This window comes from Camelina sativa, chromosome 14, assembly GCF_000633955.1.
Source record: "Camelina sativa cultivar DH55 chromosome 14, Cs, whole genome shotgun sequence".
Taxonomy (NCBI): domain Eukaryota; kingdom Viridiplantae; phylum Streptophyta; class Magnoliopsida; order Brassicales; family Brassicaceae; genus Camelina; species Camelina sativa.
The window spans coordinates 6,097,035-6,112,390 of record NC_025698.1 but is presented as its reverse complement, the minus strand read 5'-3'; the positions used below and the strand labels follow the sequence as shown (position 1 = coordinate 6,112,390).

Here is a 15,356-nt window from a genome sequence, read left to right as displayed (position 1 = left end):
TTTTTTTTTTTTTTTTTTTTTTTTTTGAACAACCCTCCATACTTCGCCCTTAAAACCAAATTTTAACCCCTATACCAATCATATGTATAATTACAACCATAATTCCACGTGTGTATAGAGTGTTGAAAGTCAACATAGTCAGTGTCACGTGGACACAGAGTATCATCACATCCTCTCGCATTGCCATTTCTTACGTATTCTCCAAAATCAAAAAGACTAACAATTTTGTTAATGTTAACCCCATATCCCAAAAATAGTCTCTATTCATTTCAATTCACTAGCTTTCATAATTAAACTTTCTTTTTCGGTCTAACCAGTAAACGATAAATCAACGGTGTTTGATGCAACGGAGTATACACCCAAACAACCATTATACTCTCTATCTAGCTCTATTGATTCACTTTGTTTTAGATCTTTTTATATTTTAAAAATTGCTATTAATTTATTGATTTTTTTTAGATACATTATATTTTACTATTTTGTAAGTTGCATATAAAGTTTAGATATCGGATGTATTGAATTGATCTAACAAGGTAGATTTGGTTTTATTATTATTTCTAACAGCCTTTAGCTTCCCATATATATATATATATATATTGCCTCAAAATGTTGCTCTGCTTTAGTGGAGTTACAAGCATTTTTATTTTTAAAAGTATAGCTTTTTTAGTTTTGTTGAACACTGTTATGCAGTGAAAATAATAGAAAGAATAATCAATGAACATTGTGTTATTATTTGGATTTAAACAGCATACTTATTAAAATAAAAATAAAGACAGTTTTCATTATTTAAAAATTTATATCATAGTTAACTACTTACGAGTTACGACAGAATATTTGTGTGGATTAACGAAAATACTTTTCTGCAAATTTGAGAAATTGTACAATATATTACAAATTAATATGACTTATGGTAAAAAATAGTGTGTTAATGTTCTTATTTTGGCAAAATATAACGATCGTTTTGTTCCATCAGTTCTTTTTGTTTCTCTACATCAAAGCATTTTATATATAAGAAATCAAACTCTGAAAATAAGAAATATATCTTCTACACAGAGGAGCGATCGAGGACGTTAGAAATAAACAAAGAGATTTTATTTGATCAGATTGCGGGAATAGCTATGTGAGAGCAAGATCTTCTTGTTCGATCTTGCATATTAAGCCGCCGGTGTGGATGGCTCAACCAAATCCTCATCTTTCTTCACATCGACACATTATTAAAAAAAATACAGACTTTCCTATAACCGCAAATTTTTTACACTGCTGTAACTGTAACGCTCGCTGTTTCCCATGCTTAATACCTTTTTTTTTATATTAAGCATGTCAATACAGTTTTCCATCTAGAGTAAGCATCATTTTATTGAATTAAAGGTTAGATTTATTTATATTAGCAAAATTTATATCATAATGATGTAACTACGAGTTACGACAGAATATCATAATAAGAGAGATAGTGAGTTTTGTGATTAACGAAAATACTTATATGCAATTTGAGAAGTTGTATAATATTTATAAATTTATATGACTTATGCGTAACAAAATAGTGTGTAATTTGGCAAAATAGCGATCGTTTGTTATGAATAAACAACATGCCTATCGGATAATATAACCATTTTTTTTTTCCTTTGGTTCCACTAATGCTTTGTTTCTTTACATGCTTCCAAATACGTCAAAGCATTTTACACATGAGTGATCAAACTCTGAAAATAAGAAACATATCTTCTACATAGAGGACGTTGGAAAAATAAACAAAGAGATTTTGCTTGGGGATCGTATTTGATTAGATTGCGGGCATAGCGATGTGAGAGCAGGATCTTCTTGTTTTTGCATATCGCCACCGGTGTGGATGGTTCAACCAAATCCTTTTGCGTCCAATTAAATCCATCGCGGAACTCAGATAAAGAAGAAGAACAAGAAAGCAAATCTATGGTATAAATTTTCTCCCATGAGTCTTCCGATGATTTCAACCTCCAAATATGTTGGATCATCGTATCTCCTTCTCTTTTCGACATGCACAAATCGTTATCCAAAGTGCACATGTCGATATGGTTAGGATCTGAACTAGCAATAGCCGGGTTAATCTTAGGTAGCACCCGAAACTTTTCGGTGTGAATATCGAGAGCTACTACTTTGATTTCGCCATAGTATGGTTCCGTGAACCAATAAATAGACCCGTTTGCAGATGTTGGCGCTTGGTCACAGAATAACCGATAACTTGTAGTGCAAGTCAAGTACCGCCAAGTGTTTGCCCTAAAATCAAAAACCTCGCATTTGGTAAGTTCCTCGTTTGGACTCGAAGCATCTGAATTATACATCCACACCAATTTGTAATCGATGGCCTTAACGAAAGCTATATAACAGACTGACTTTACGTCACTCCAAGTTTCTGGAGTGGGGTTCAATTTGAGCATCGAAGTCTGAAACCTAGCCGGAGGAAGTTGTCGGAGCCACCGTGTGGCCGGATTAACTACATATATGGCTAGTGTTCTGACGGAATGGATGCAAAAAAGTCCATCACAGCTTTCAGAAGCATACGTCCAGTAAAGAAATCCTTGAGGGAAAGTGATAAGAGTGGAGGACATAACAGAAGCCGATTCCAAACAGATTGTACTAAAGCCGATGTCTGTGTCTGGACGAGGCAGCTTACCTTTACTCCCTTTGAAAGGATATTCTTCAGAGATGACCATGACCTTGGGGTAATCCAAGTGTGAACGCTTGGCGATCTCCAAGTGTCTCTCTTCAAAACTGCGAGACTCGATCGTCCATCTCCACTGTTTCGAGAGAGACTTTAGGCGGATTAGGGCTTTCACCGGAAGTCGTAAGAAAATTTCCTCTACAACATCGTTTGGGAGTGATGATGGTGCAAACACTGCCTTCTCGTTTCTTCTTCTTCTTCTTCTTCTTCTTCTACTTTTTCTTTGAGATGATGATGCAAACACTAGCTTCTCGTTTCTTCTTAATATTCTTCTTCTCTTTCTTTGCGATGATGATGCAATGGCTTGTTTTTCCTTTTTCATAGTTGATTCCTTCTCTTTTGATACGAATGAATTGTCTCTACTCTATATCTCCTTTTATACACGTATATATAGCCGCTAACTTCTTCTATTTTTTTCATCCAAGTTATATTAGAAAAAGGATTAAACTACATATTGAAATCTCCAAAGACAATAAGTGGAAATAGGAATATAAATTTAGAAAAAGACCTAAAATATAAAAACCAAAGCCGATAAAGCTTTGTTTTTACCAATTAGAAAAGTTCATAAATTCTAATCTAAAATATATCAAGAAAAGATGACATTTGTCTTATTATATAAAGTTAGTTCATTAGAATTAATAATCATTAGCATGATTGCAACGCATACCAAATTTAAAGATTTATGTAAAATATATATATATACAACTATAAGTTAAAATACATAATTTAAAAGGCTTTATATATATATATATACAACTATAAGTTATATAATTTATATATATAACTATAAGTTAAAATACATAATTTAAAAAGCTTTATATATATATATATATATACAACTATAAGTTATATAATTCGATTATAAAATTAGTAGGGATATACTTTGATAACCTCAAAATTTAAAGTTATATAAAAGGAAAGAAAACTTGAAAAACTATATTGTATTCGAAAAACTTGAAATTGGGGCATTTTGAATTTTTTTTTTCCTTGATTTTGATTTTAAAGGCACGAACAGTGGGGTTAAAAGGTCAAATTAGTAATTGTATTTTGTTGTTTAAAGGAAAAAGCCGTTTACAATTTTACTCTGTTCCTTCATTAATCGTCTTCGTTTCTCTGTTTTCCTCTCTCTTCTCTCCTCGCTGATCACTCATCTTTATCGATCTTTCTGCTGCTTTTACTCTCTATTCATAGTGAAGATGGAGAGGGTTGTATGGGATATGGCAAAAGTTAACGCGCTTCTTTCCGCGGCTGTGACTTGTGGAGGAGCGACGCAAATCAAGAAGATTTTAGAGCAGTTGGGTATCCCAGAATCAGAAGTCCAGAGGAAACTACATGAGTTAGATGTTGATGGGAAGCGCACGAAGGGAGGAGACAAGCCAAATAAGAAGAAAAGAAGAAGATCCGAAGAGAAGACGAAGAAACCCAGTAACGTGCGACGCAAGAAACTGGACATCTAATGTTCTTTCTCTTATCTTTTCTATCTCTCTATTTACTACTTCTTCCTTTCGTTTCTTGTTACTATTATGATTTAGGAACTCGAGCATGATCGAGCTTATTCTCTTTTAGGGTCTCGGTTTTGTCAACACATCAGATGTATTAGCGATCTTAATAACTCAAATGAATGATCACTTTCCGATTCTTTAAGTAATACGTTTTTAATTTGTCATTGTGGGAATCTGTAGCTTCCTTTTTGCTATGGCTTGAGTTGATTTATCAATAATGCTCGTTAGGTTTCTACATAGTTAATGTACGTGTTAATCTTTCTTGTTACTATTATGATTTAGGAACTTGAGCATGTTCGAGCTTAGTCTCTATTAGGCTCTCGGTTCTTATTCGGTTTTGTCAACACATCAGATGTATTAGCGATCTTAATAACTCAAATGAATGATCACTTTCCAATTCTTTAGGTAATACATTTTTGATTGGTCATTGTGGGAATCTGTAGCTTCCTTTTTGCTATGCCTTGAGTTGATTTATCAATAATGCTCGTTAGGTTTCTGCATAGTTAATGTACGTGTTAATCTTTCTTGGTTCCCTAGTGGTATCATAGTTCGTGCTTCTGAGTCTTTTTTAATTTGTTGTTCTTAATCTCGTGAAATCCAAAATGTATATTACGTCGTTACTGTTATATACGTATCTGTACGCCTATCTTTACATTTATGTAACATATTGACTCTGACTAATAATTTTGAAAAGAAAACGAGTTTAAGAAACCGAAGTTAGAAGAAACAATCTGTTTAAACCAAATTGTAAATTGTTGAATGATAAACTCTGATTGATTTAAAAAAAAATAATAATAAATGGAGTAACCTGAATCTTTCTTTAATCTTGTAAGCTAGAATCAGCTTGATGTTTCAATGGAGTCACTATATATACGCAAACACAATCACAACTTTGAGACTCTACTCTATTGTGTTGTTCATAATAGAGCAGGTTTCAGGTGATAATCAACCACAATGCCACAAAAAGATATGTACTAAAAATGCTGAGATAATAATAATATGATCAATACACTATTCTAGAAATTACTTTTTAGTATTATTCTACAACGTTCACGTGGTAGAACAAAAAGTTACCTTTCCACTTTGCTTTCGGTTAATTGCAAAGTGGAAATTATGAATCCATAGCCATATAAATTATGAATCCATTCGAATACACCAAATCAGATTACTTGGTAAATTGGAGTATCAAAGGAATGCCTTTGAGATCTGATTCTGTAAATATTTTCCCATGAGTCTTCTGATGATTTCAACCTCCAAATATGTTGGATCATCATATCTCCTTCTCCTTTCGACATGAGTCAATTAAAACGAGCTATATGCACATCTGATTACTACTATACTAATCATTATCTCCAAATGTTATTGATTTCAAATAAAAACAATATAATGGACTAATGGAGAGTGCAACTCATATTTAAATAAAGAACCACTCATGCACTCATGTTGATGTGCTTGGAAGCATGCACGAAAGAAACTGTAACGTCGCGACCTCCACTTTTTAGTCGGTTCCATGTCCAATCCTAGTCTATGGGTCCACTCTTATTTTTAATGGACTTCATGTCCTCTCACTAAGCCAGTGAACTCATCCATATCCGACAACCGGTTTGTTACGTCTGGAAAGTTTTAAAAACTTGTTATCATCCCTACAAATCACCACATGATTTTTCTCTGTGTTTTGTCCTCACTCGCACAGTTCTGATAGTCACTTCCCGGAAGGTCACTCATCCTAATACTACTTCAGCTCAAACACGCTTAACTCTTGAGTTCTCTCAGGACCCTTAACCGAAAAGATAAGTGCATTTTGGTGACATAGGTGGCCAAAACAATTCTTTTTAACTTCTATGCATGTCTCTGAAACCGGGATGTCACAGAAATCAGCATATATTGTAATCTTTACCGATTGGACAAGTTTTATTTTTGGTTCCATTATATGTGTATTTAACGAGAGTCCCATCTTCAATCGCCCACGGTACAAACCCAATATTATTGAGAGTCACGACATCACACAACAACAAATTTTAATTAATTTTGGTAACATCACTTTCTAGTCTTCATATGCGCAATGATGGAATTCTCCTTGACAATAGTTCAAAGCTGTAGAGGTTAACTTTTGATGCAACTTAACAGTCATGATCCCCTAATCTGATGATAGCAATCCCAATTCATGCTCTTTAACTTGGTTACATATTTAATTTGAGATCTGAATTCTCTTTTGTTTTATCATCATACCATCTCATATTTGGACATGTTGTAACAATGAAAATAAAAAGAATACATCTTGTTTTAATGGACTTCATGTTCTCTCACTAAGCCAGTGAGCCCATCCATATCCGAAAACCGGTTTGTTACGTCTGGAAAGTTTTAAAGACTTGTTATCATCCCTACAAATCACCACATGATTTTTCCCTGTGTTTTGTCCTCACTCGCACAGTTCTGATAGTCACTTCCCGGAAGGTCACTCATCCTAATACTACTTCAGCTCAAACACGCTTAACTCTTGAGTTCTCTCAGGACCCTTAACCGAAAAGATAAGTGCATTTTGGTGACATAGGTGGCCAAAACAATTCTTTTTAACCTCTATGCATGTCTCTGAAACCGGGATGTCACAGAAATCAGCATATATTGTAATCTTTACCGATTGGACAAGTTTTATTTTTGGTTCCATTATATGTGTATTTAACGAGAGTCCCATCTTCAATCGCCCACGGTACAAACCCAATATTATTGAGAGTCACGACATCACACAACAACAAATTTTAATTAATTTTGGTAACATCACTTTCTAGTCTTCATATGCGCAATGAATGGAATTCTCCTTGACAATAGTTCAAAGCTATAGAGGTTAACTTTTGATGCAACTTAACAGTCATGATCCCCTAATCTGATCATAGCAATCCCAATTCATGCTCTTTAACTTGGTTACATATTTAATTTGAGATCTGAATTCTCTTTTGTTTTATCATCATACCATCTCATATTTGGACATGTTGTAACAATGAAAATAAAAAGAATACATCTTCTTTTTAGAAACAGAGTTTTTGCTTATGAATTTGCAGTTCTTAATCAACTCATAAATGAAAAGCAAAGCAGAATTACTGAGAAACAATGACGTTTTTGCAATAAAAAGTTGAAATTGTCTAACACATGTTTTCAATCACAAGACCAAAACCAGCCACTTCAGTCTCTTTTAAAATCTTTCAATGCTTGATAATGAGTGGGTTTACTCGTTGATTTGGCTGACATTTCTAACACAAACATACGTTTTTTTCCTGCTTTATCACTCTGTTGCTTCAAAAACCTAAACACTACCATAGAGTTTGTTTTTACCGGCAGATTTGTCAGATTTTGGATATTTTTGGTAGTGTTTGTTATTGGATTTTTTTTTATGGATCGAATGTTGTTTTTAATGGACCTTTTTTTACTAAACATCTAACTATCTATGTTGTTTTCTGTGAGTCGTCTTAATTTGCGGCCTCCTTATATACATTACAAATTTATTTTCTTCTCTTGACTACATTAGCTGTTTTTTTACCATGTCGGAAGGTTTTTCATAAACTGACACCATTTCTAACAAATAAGTATATTTCATGTCCAGTTCTTAGATTTTAGCTTGGTATTACGATAACACATATCTTTTCTGGATATATATGCTTTCATAGAGAGTAATTAGAAATGGTAACTCAAAACCAAAAAGTGAGTCAAATTCAAAGCTTCTTCTGGTGACTCAATGGGTTGTTATTTGCCCAATTCCACAGTTCTCATCCACTCCATACTTCGCCCTTAAAACCAAATTTTAACCCCTATACCAATCATATGTATAATTACAACCATTAATTCCACATGTGTGTAGAGTGTTGAAAAGTCAACATAGTCATTGTCACGTGGACACAGTATTCCGATTTTAGAGACATGTGAAGAGATTTAAAAGAATTGATTTAGCCACATATCCTGAAACCGGAGTATCACTAAAAAATTTATTATTCTTTTAAATAAATTAATGATAAATGTTGAAGACATCATGTCTAAAGTGTTTCTGCCGTGACAAATATTGACTATTCAAAGACACAAATATTTACGCAAATTTTATTAATTTTATATTTAAAAACAGCCCACCATTTTAACCGATGGAGGTGCTCTTACGCTATTTTTCAAAATCGAAAAGACTCTCACAATTTTTTTTAATGTTAACCCCATATCCAAAAGTACTCTCTATTCAATTCACTTGATTTCATAATTAAACTTTCATTTTTTGTTCTAACCAGTAAACGACAAATCAACGGTGTTTGATGCAACAGAGTAAACACCCTAACAAACATTATACTCTCCATCTATGCTCTCATTGATTTACTCTGTTTTAGAACTTTTTATATTTTTAAAATTGGTATTAATTAATTTATTGATTTTTTTTTTGTTTTTTTGTTTAGATACATTATATTTTACCAGTTTGTAAGTTGTATATAAATTTTAGATATCATATGTATTGAATTGATCTAACAAGGTAGATTTGGTTTTATTATTATTTCTAACAGCCTTTAGCTTCCCATATATATATTGCCTCAAAATGTTGCTCTGCTTTAGTGGAGTTACAAGCATTTTAAGAAAGGCTCATTGTTCGAGAATGGGGTATATTTAAAGGGATTTTAGTTAAAATTACCACATTTGTTTACAATCTTTTCTATTCTACCATAAGTGAAAACTACTTTTTATTGTACCATAAGAGACATTTAAAAGTCGTAAATACTCTCTTGTTTATGAGAAAATAATTAAACTAATTGTCTTTTTTTATAAATATGAGGGGACAGTCTACTACTGACAATTGACATTTAATATGCACAAAAGTAAGAATCAGTGGACCCAAAAAATAAGCCGTAAAATATTTTGAAGAAGAAAGAGAAATAGGTAACAGACAAACTTATTAATTTTTGGGGCTGTAGATGAGTCTGTAGATAAGTTATTCCGTAGACAAGTTTTATTTGTTGATCATGGTAGACATATTAATTTTTGGGGCTGTGGACAAGTTATTTTAAGTGAATTTATAAAAAGGTATTTTTTTGTAGACATATTAATTTTTGTTGTTTATATACAAATTGGTTTTGTTTTTCGGATTTATAATAGACAAATTGGTTTTGGTGTTTGTGGACAAGTTTCAATTTGTTAAGGTTGTAGACATATTTTTTTTAGTAGACAAGTTGGTTTTGTTGTTTATTGACATCTTTCAATTTTTAGGTTTATAAAAACTGAATCTGGACAACAAACTAAGATCTTAGTAGACAATTATGAAATCAATGGATAAGTCGTAAATATGTCCATAAAAAATTAGACATCATAAAAAAAAAAAAATTGAAGTGATGAGGTTTATCTCCTCGACGCCACCACTGCTGGTTTTGTGATTATCATAAGAGGACAAACCAAGGATAAATAGAAAATGTTATCGATTAGGAGCCAAAGATGGGATAATGGAAAATGAAAAATGTTATACTTACACTATATGATGAACTACATATGTAAAAAAAGAAAAATTGTGGTGGCTCTCACGTTGGACAGAATTTTCAGAGATTAAATCGGCTTTCCTCCATTAGTTATCCTTGGCTACCAAAGAAGAAAACTGAAGTTTTTTTATTGGGATTTTTGGATAAACAGTTAGAAAACAACGAAAAGAGATAAAATGTTTTGTTGTGTTTGTCGATTCGTTGTTTTTAGATAAACGGAGAGATAAGCAATGGAAGAATTGAAGAAATAGAAATGGGGTAAAACGATGGAGAGAGAGAAAAAAGAAGTGTTGGTTTTTATTTATTATTAAAGTTTAAAAAAAATAGGGAAAAGTGTTAGTCAAGATCAATTTAGTTATTTAATGTTGTGAATGTGGTATTTGTGAAAAACAGTTATGAAATGTGGCAGATGGAATGAAAAAGATTTTTGAACTTGATAGATTTGTTAAAAAAACTCATATTTAAAAGTATAGCTTTTTAATTTTTGTTGAACACTGTTATGCAGTGAAAATAATAGAAAGAATAATTAATGAACATTGTGTTATTATTTGGATTTAAAAAGCATCGCTATATGCTGCATGCATTGTACACTTATAAATATATACTATATTATGTGGATTTAAAAAGAAAACCTATATGTACTTATTAAAATAAAAATAAAAAGAGCTTTCATTTCATTATTTAAAATATTAAATCATAATAAAAGATATAGTAGTGATATTTGTGTGGATTAAGGAAAACCTTTTCTGCAAATTGAGAAATTGTATGATATTACAAATTAGTATGACTTATGGTAAAAAATAGTGTGTTAATGTTATTATTTTGGCAGAATATAACGCTCGTTTTGTTCCATCAGTTTTTTTTGTTTCTTTACATGCTTCCAAATGCATCATAGCTTTTTTAGTTTTTACACATGAGTGATCAAACTCTGAAAATAAGAAACATATCTTCTACACAGAGGACGTTGGAAAAATAAACAAAGAGATTTTGCTTGGGGATCGTATTTGATTAGATTGCGGGCATAGCGATGTGAGAGCAGGATCTTCTTGTTTTTGCATATCGCCACCGGTGTGGATGGTTCAACCAAATCCTTTTGCGTCCAATTAAATCCATCGCGGAACTCAGATAAAGAAGAAGAACAAGAAAGCAAATCTATGGTATAAATCTTCTCCCATGAGTCTTCCGATGATTTCAACCTCCAAATATGTTGGATCATCGTATCTCCTTCTCTTTTCGACATGCACAAATCGTTATCCAAAGTGCACATGTCGATATGGTTAGGATCTGAACTAGCAATAGCCGGGTTAATCTTAGGTAGCACCCGAAACTTTTCGGTGTGAATATCGAGAGCTACTACTTTGATTTCGCCATAGTATGGTTCCGTGAACCAATAAATAGACCCGTTTGCAGATGTTGGCGCTTGGTCACAGAATAACCGATAACTTGTAGTGCAAGTCAAGTACCGCCAAGTGTTTGCCCTAAAATCAAAAACCTCGCATTTGGTAAGTTCCTCGTTTGGACTCGAAGCATCTGAATTATACATCCACACCAATTTGTAATCGATGGCCTTAACGAAAGCTATATAACAGACTGACTTTACGTCACTCCAAGTTTCTGGAGTGGGGTTCAATTTGAGCATCGAAGTCTGAAACCTAGCCGGAGGAAGTTGTCGGAGCCACCGTGTGGCCGGATTAACTACATATATGGCTAGTGTTCTGACGGAATGGATGCAAAAAAGTCCATCACAGCTTTCAGAAGCATACGTCCAGTAAAGAAATCCTTGAGGGAAAGTGATAAGAGTGGAGGACATAACAGAAGCCGATTCCAAACAGATTGTACTAAAGCCGATGTCTGTGTCTGGACGAGGCAGCTTACCTTTACTCCCTTTGAAAGGATATTCTTCAGAGATGACCATGACCTTGGGGTAATCCAAGTGTGAACGCTTGGCGATCTCCAAGTGTCTCTCTTCAAAACTGCGAGACTCGATCGTCCATCTCCACTGTTTCGAGAGAGACTTTAGGCGGATTAGGGCTTTCACCGGAAGTCGTAAGAAAATTTCCTCTACAACATCGTTTGGGAGTGATGATGGTGCAAACACTGCCTTCTCGTTTCTTCTTCTTCTTCTTCTTCTTCTTCTACTTTTTCTTTGAGATGATGATGCAAACACTAGCTTCTCGTTTCTTCTTAATATTCTTCTTCTCTTTCTTTGCGATGATGATGCAATGGCTTGTTTTTCCTTTTTCATAGTTGATTCCTTCTCTTTTGATACGAATGAATTGTCTCTACTCTATATCTCCTTTTATACACGTATATATAGCCGCTAACTTCTTCTATTTTTTTCATCCAAGTTATATTAGAAAAAGGATTAAACTACATATTGAAATCTCCAAAGACAATAAGTGGAAATAGGAATATAAATTTAGAAAAAGACCTAAAATATAAAAACCAAAGCCGATAAAGCTTTGTTTTTACCAATTAGAAAAGTTCATAAATTCTAATCTAAAATATATCAAGAAAAGATGACATTTGTCTTATTATATAAAGTTAGTTCATTAGAATTAATAATCATTAGCATGATTGCAACGCATACCAAATTTAAAGATTTATGTAAAATATATATATATACAACTATAAGTTAAAATACATAATTTAAAAGGCTTTATATATATATATATACAACTATAAGTTATATAATTTATATATATAACTATAAGTTAAAATACATAATTTAAAAAGCTTTATATATATATATATATATACAACTATAAGTTATATAATTCGATTATAAAATTAGTAGGGATATACTTTGATAACCTCAAAATTTAAAGTTATATAAAAGGAAAGAAAACTTGAAAAACTATATTGTATTCGAAAAACTTGAAATTGGGGCATTTTGAATTTTTTTTTTCCTTGATTTTGATTTTAAAGGCACGAACAGTGGGGTTAAAAGGTCAAATTAGTAATTGTATTTTGTTGTTTAAAGGAAAAAGCCGTTTACAATTTTACTCTGTTCCTTCATTAATCGTCTTCGTTTCTCTGTTTTCCTCTCTCTTCTCTCCTCGCTGATCACTCATCTTTATCGATCTTTCTGCTGCTTTTACTCTCTATTCATAGTGAAGATGGAGAGGGTTGTATGGGATATGGCAAAAGTTAACGCGCTTCTTTCCGCGGCTGTGACTTGTGGAGGAGCGACGCAAATCAAGAAGATTTTAGAGCAGTTGGGTATCCCAGAATCAGAAGTCCAGAGGAAACTACATGAGTTAGATGTTGATGGGAAGCGCACGAAGGGAGGAGACAAGCCAAATAAGAAGAAAAGAAGAAGATCCGAAGAGAAGACGAAGAAACCCAGTAACGTGCGACGCAAGAAACTGGACATCTAATGTTCTTTCTCTTATCTTTTCTATCTCTCTATTTACTACTTCTTCCTTTCGTTTCTTGTTACTATTATGATTTAGGAACTCGAGCATGATCGAGCTTATTCTCTTTTAGGGTCTCGGTTTTGTCAACACATCAGATGTATTAGCGATCTTAATAACTCAAATGAATGATCACTTTCCGATTCTTTAAGTAATACGTTTTTAATTTGTCATTGTGGGAATCTGTAGCTTCCTTTTTGCTATGGCTTGAGTTGATTTATCAATAATGCTCGTTAGGTTTCTACATAGTTAATGTACGTGTTAATCTTTCTTGTTACTATTATGATTTAGGAACTTGAGCATGTTCGAGCTTAGTCTCTATTAGGCTCTCGGTTCTTATTCGGTTTTGTCAACACATCAGATGTATTAGCGATCTTAATAACTCAAATGAATGATCACTTTCCAATTCTTTAGGTAATACATTTTTGATTGGTCATTGTGGGAATCTGTAGCTTCCTTTTTGCTATGCCTTGAGTTGATTTATCAATAATGCTCGTTAGGTTTCTGCATAGTTAATGTACGTGTTAATCTTTCTTGGTTCCCTAGTGGTATCATAGTTCGTGCTTCTGAGTCTTTTTTAATTTGTTGTTCTTAATCTCGTGAAATCCAAAATGTATATTACGTCGTTACTGTTATATACGTATCTGTACGCCTATCTTTACATTTATGTAACATATTGACTCTGACTAATAATTTTGAAAAGAAAACGAGTTTAAGAAACCGAAGTTAGAAGAAACAATCTGTTTAAACCAAATTGTAAATTGTTGAATGATAAACTCTGATTGATTTAAAAAAAAATAATAATAAATGGAGTAACCTGAATCTTTCTTTAATCTTGTAAGCTAGAATCAGCTTGATGTTTCAATGGAGTCACTATATATACGCAAACACAATCACAACTTTGAGACTCTACTCTATTGTGTTGTTCATAATAGAGCAGGTTTCAGGTGATAATCAACCACAATGCCACAAAAAGATATGTACTAAAAATGCTGAGATAATAATAATATGATCAATACACTATTCTAGAAATTACTTTTTAGTATTATTCTACAACGTTCACGTGGTAGAACAAAAAGTTACCTTTCCACTTTGCTTTCGGTTAATTGCAAAGTGGAAATTATGAATCCATAGCCATATAAATTATGAATCCATTCGAATACACCAAATCAGATTACTTGGTAAATTGGAGTATCAAAGGAATGCCTTTGAGATCTGATTCTGTAAATATTTTCCCATGAGTCTTCTGATGATTTCAACCTCCAAATATGTTGGATCATCATATCTCCTTCTCCTTTCGACATGAGTCAATTAAAACGAGCTATATGCACATCTGATTACTACTATACTAATCATTATCTCCAAATGTTATTGATTTCAAATAAAAACAATATAATGGACTAATGGAGAGTGCAACTCATATTTAAATAAAGAACCACTCATGCACTCATGTTGATGTGCTTGGAAGCATGCACGAAAGAAACTGTAACGTCGCGACCTCCACTTTTTAGTCGGTTCCATGTCCAATCCTAGTCTATGGGTCCACTCTTATTTTTAATGGACTTCATGTCCTCTCACTAAGCCAGTGAACTCATCCATATCCGACAACCGGTTTGTTACGTCTGGAAAGTTTTAAAAACTTGTTATCATCCCTACAAATCACCACATGATTTTTCCCTGTGTTTTGTCCTCACTCGCACAGTTCTGATAGTCACTTCCCGGAAGGTCACTCATCCTAATACTACTTCAGCTCAAACACGCTTAACTCTTGAGTTCTCTCAGGACCCTTAACCGAAAAGATAAGTGCATTTTGGTGACATAGGTGGCCAAAACAATTCTTTTTAACTTCTATGCATGTCTCTGAAACCGGGATGTCACAGAAATCAGCATATATTGTAATCTTTACCGATTGGACAAGTTTTATTTTTGGTTCCATTATATGTGTATTTAACGAGAGTCCCATCTTCAATCGCCCACGGTACAAACCCAATATTATTGAGAGTCACGACATCACACAACAACAAATTTTAATTAATTTTGGTAACATCACTTTCTAGTCTTCATATGCGCAATGATGGAATTCTCCTTGACAATAGTTCAAAGCTGTAGAGGTTAACTTTTGATGCAACTTAACAGTCATGATCCCCTAATCTGATGATAGCAATCCCAATTCATGCTCTTTAACTTGGTTACATATTTAATTTGAGATCTGAATTCTCTTTTGTTTTATCATCATACCATCTCATATTTGGACATG

General features: G+C 33.1%; 2 protein-coding genes across 2 annotated transcripts; both read right to left on the bottom strand.

The window, feature by feature from the left end:
• LOC104739944 (putative F-box protein At1g12855) lies at positions 1,677-3,050 on the bottom strand. Its single transcript, XM_010460423.2, has one exon. The coding sequence runs from the start codon at positions 3,012-3,014 to the stop codon at positions 1,677-1,679; it is 1,338 nt and encodes a 445-aa protein (XP_010458725.1). The 5' UTR covers positions 3,015-3,050.
• LOC104739943 (putative F-box protein At1g12855) lies at positions 10,591-11,964 on the bottom strand. The gene has a single exon (XM_010460421.2). It carries the CDS (start codon positions 11,926-11,928, stop codon positions 10,591-10,593), a length of 1,338 nt encoding a protein of 445 aa, XP_010458723.1. The 5' UTR covers positions 11,929-11,964.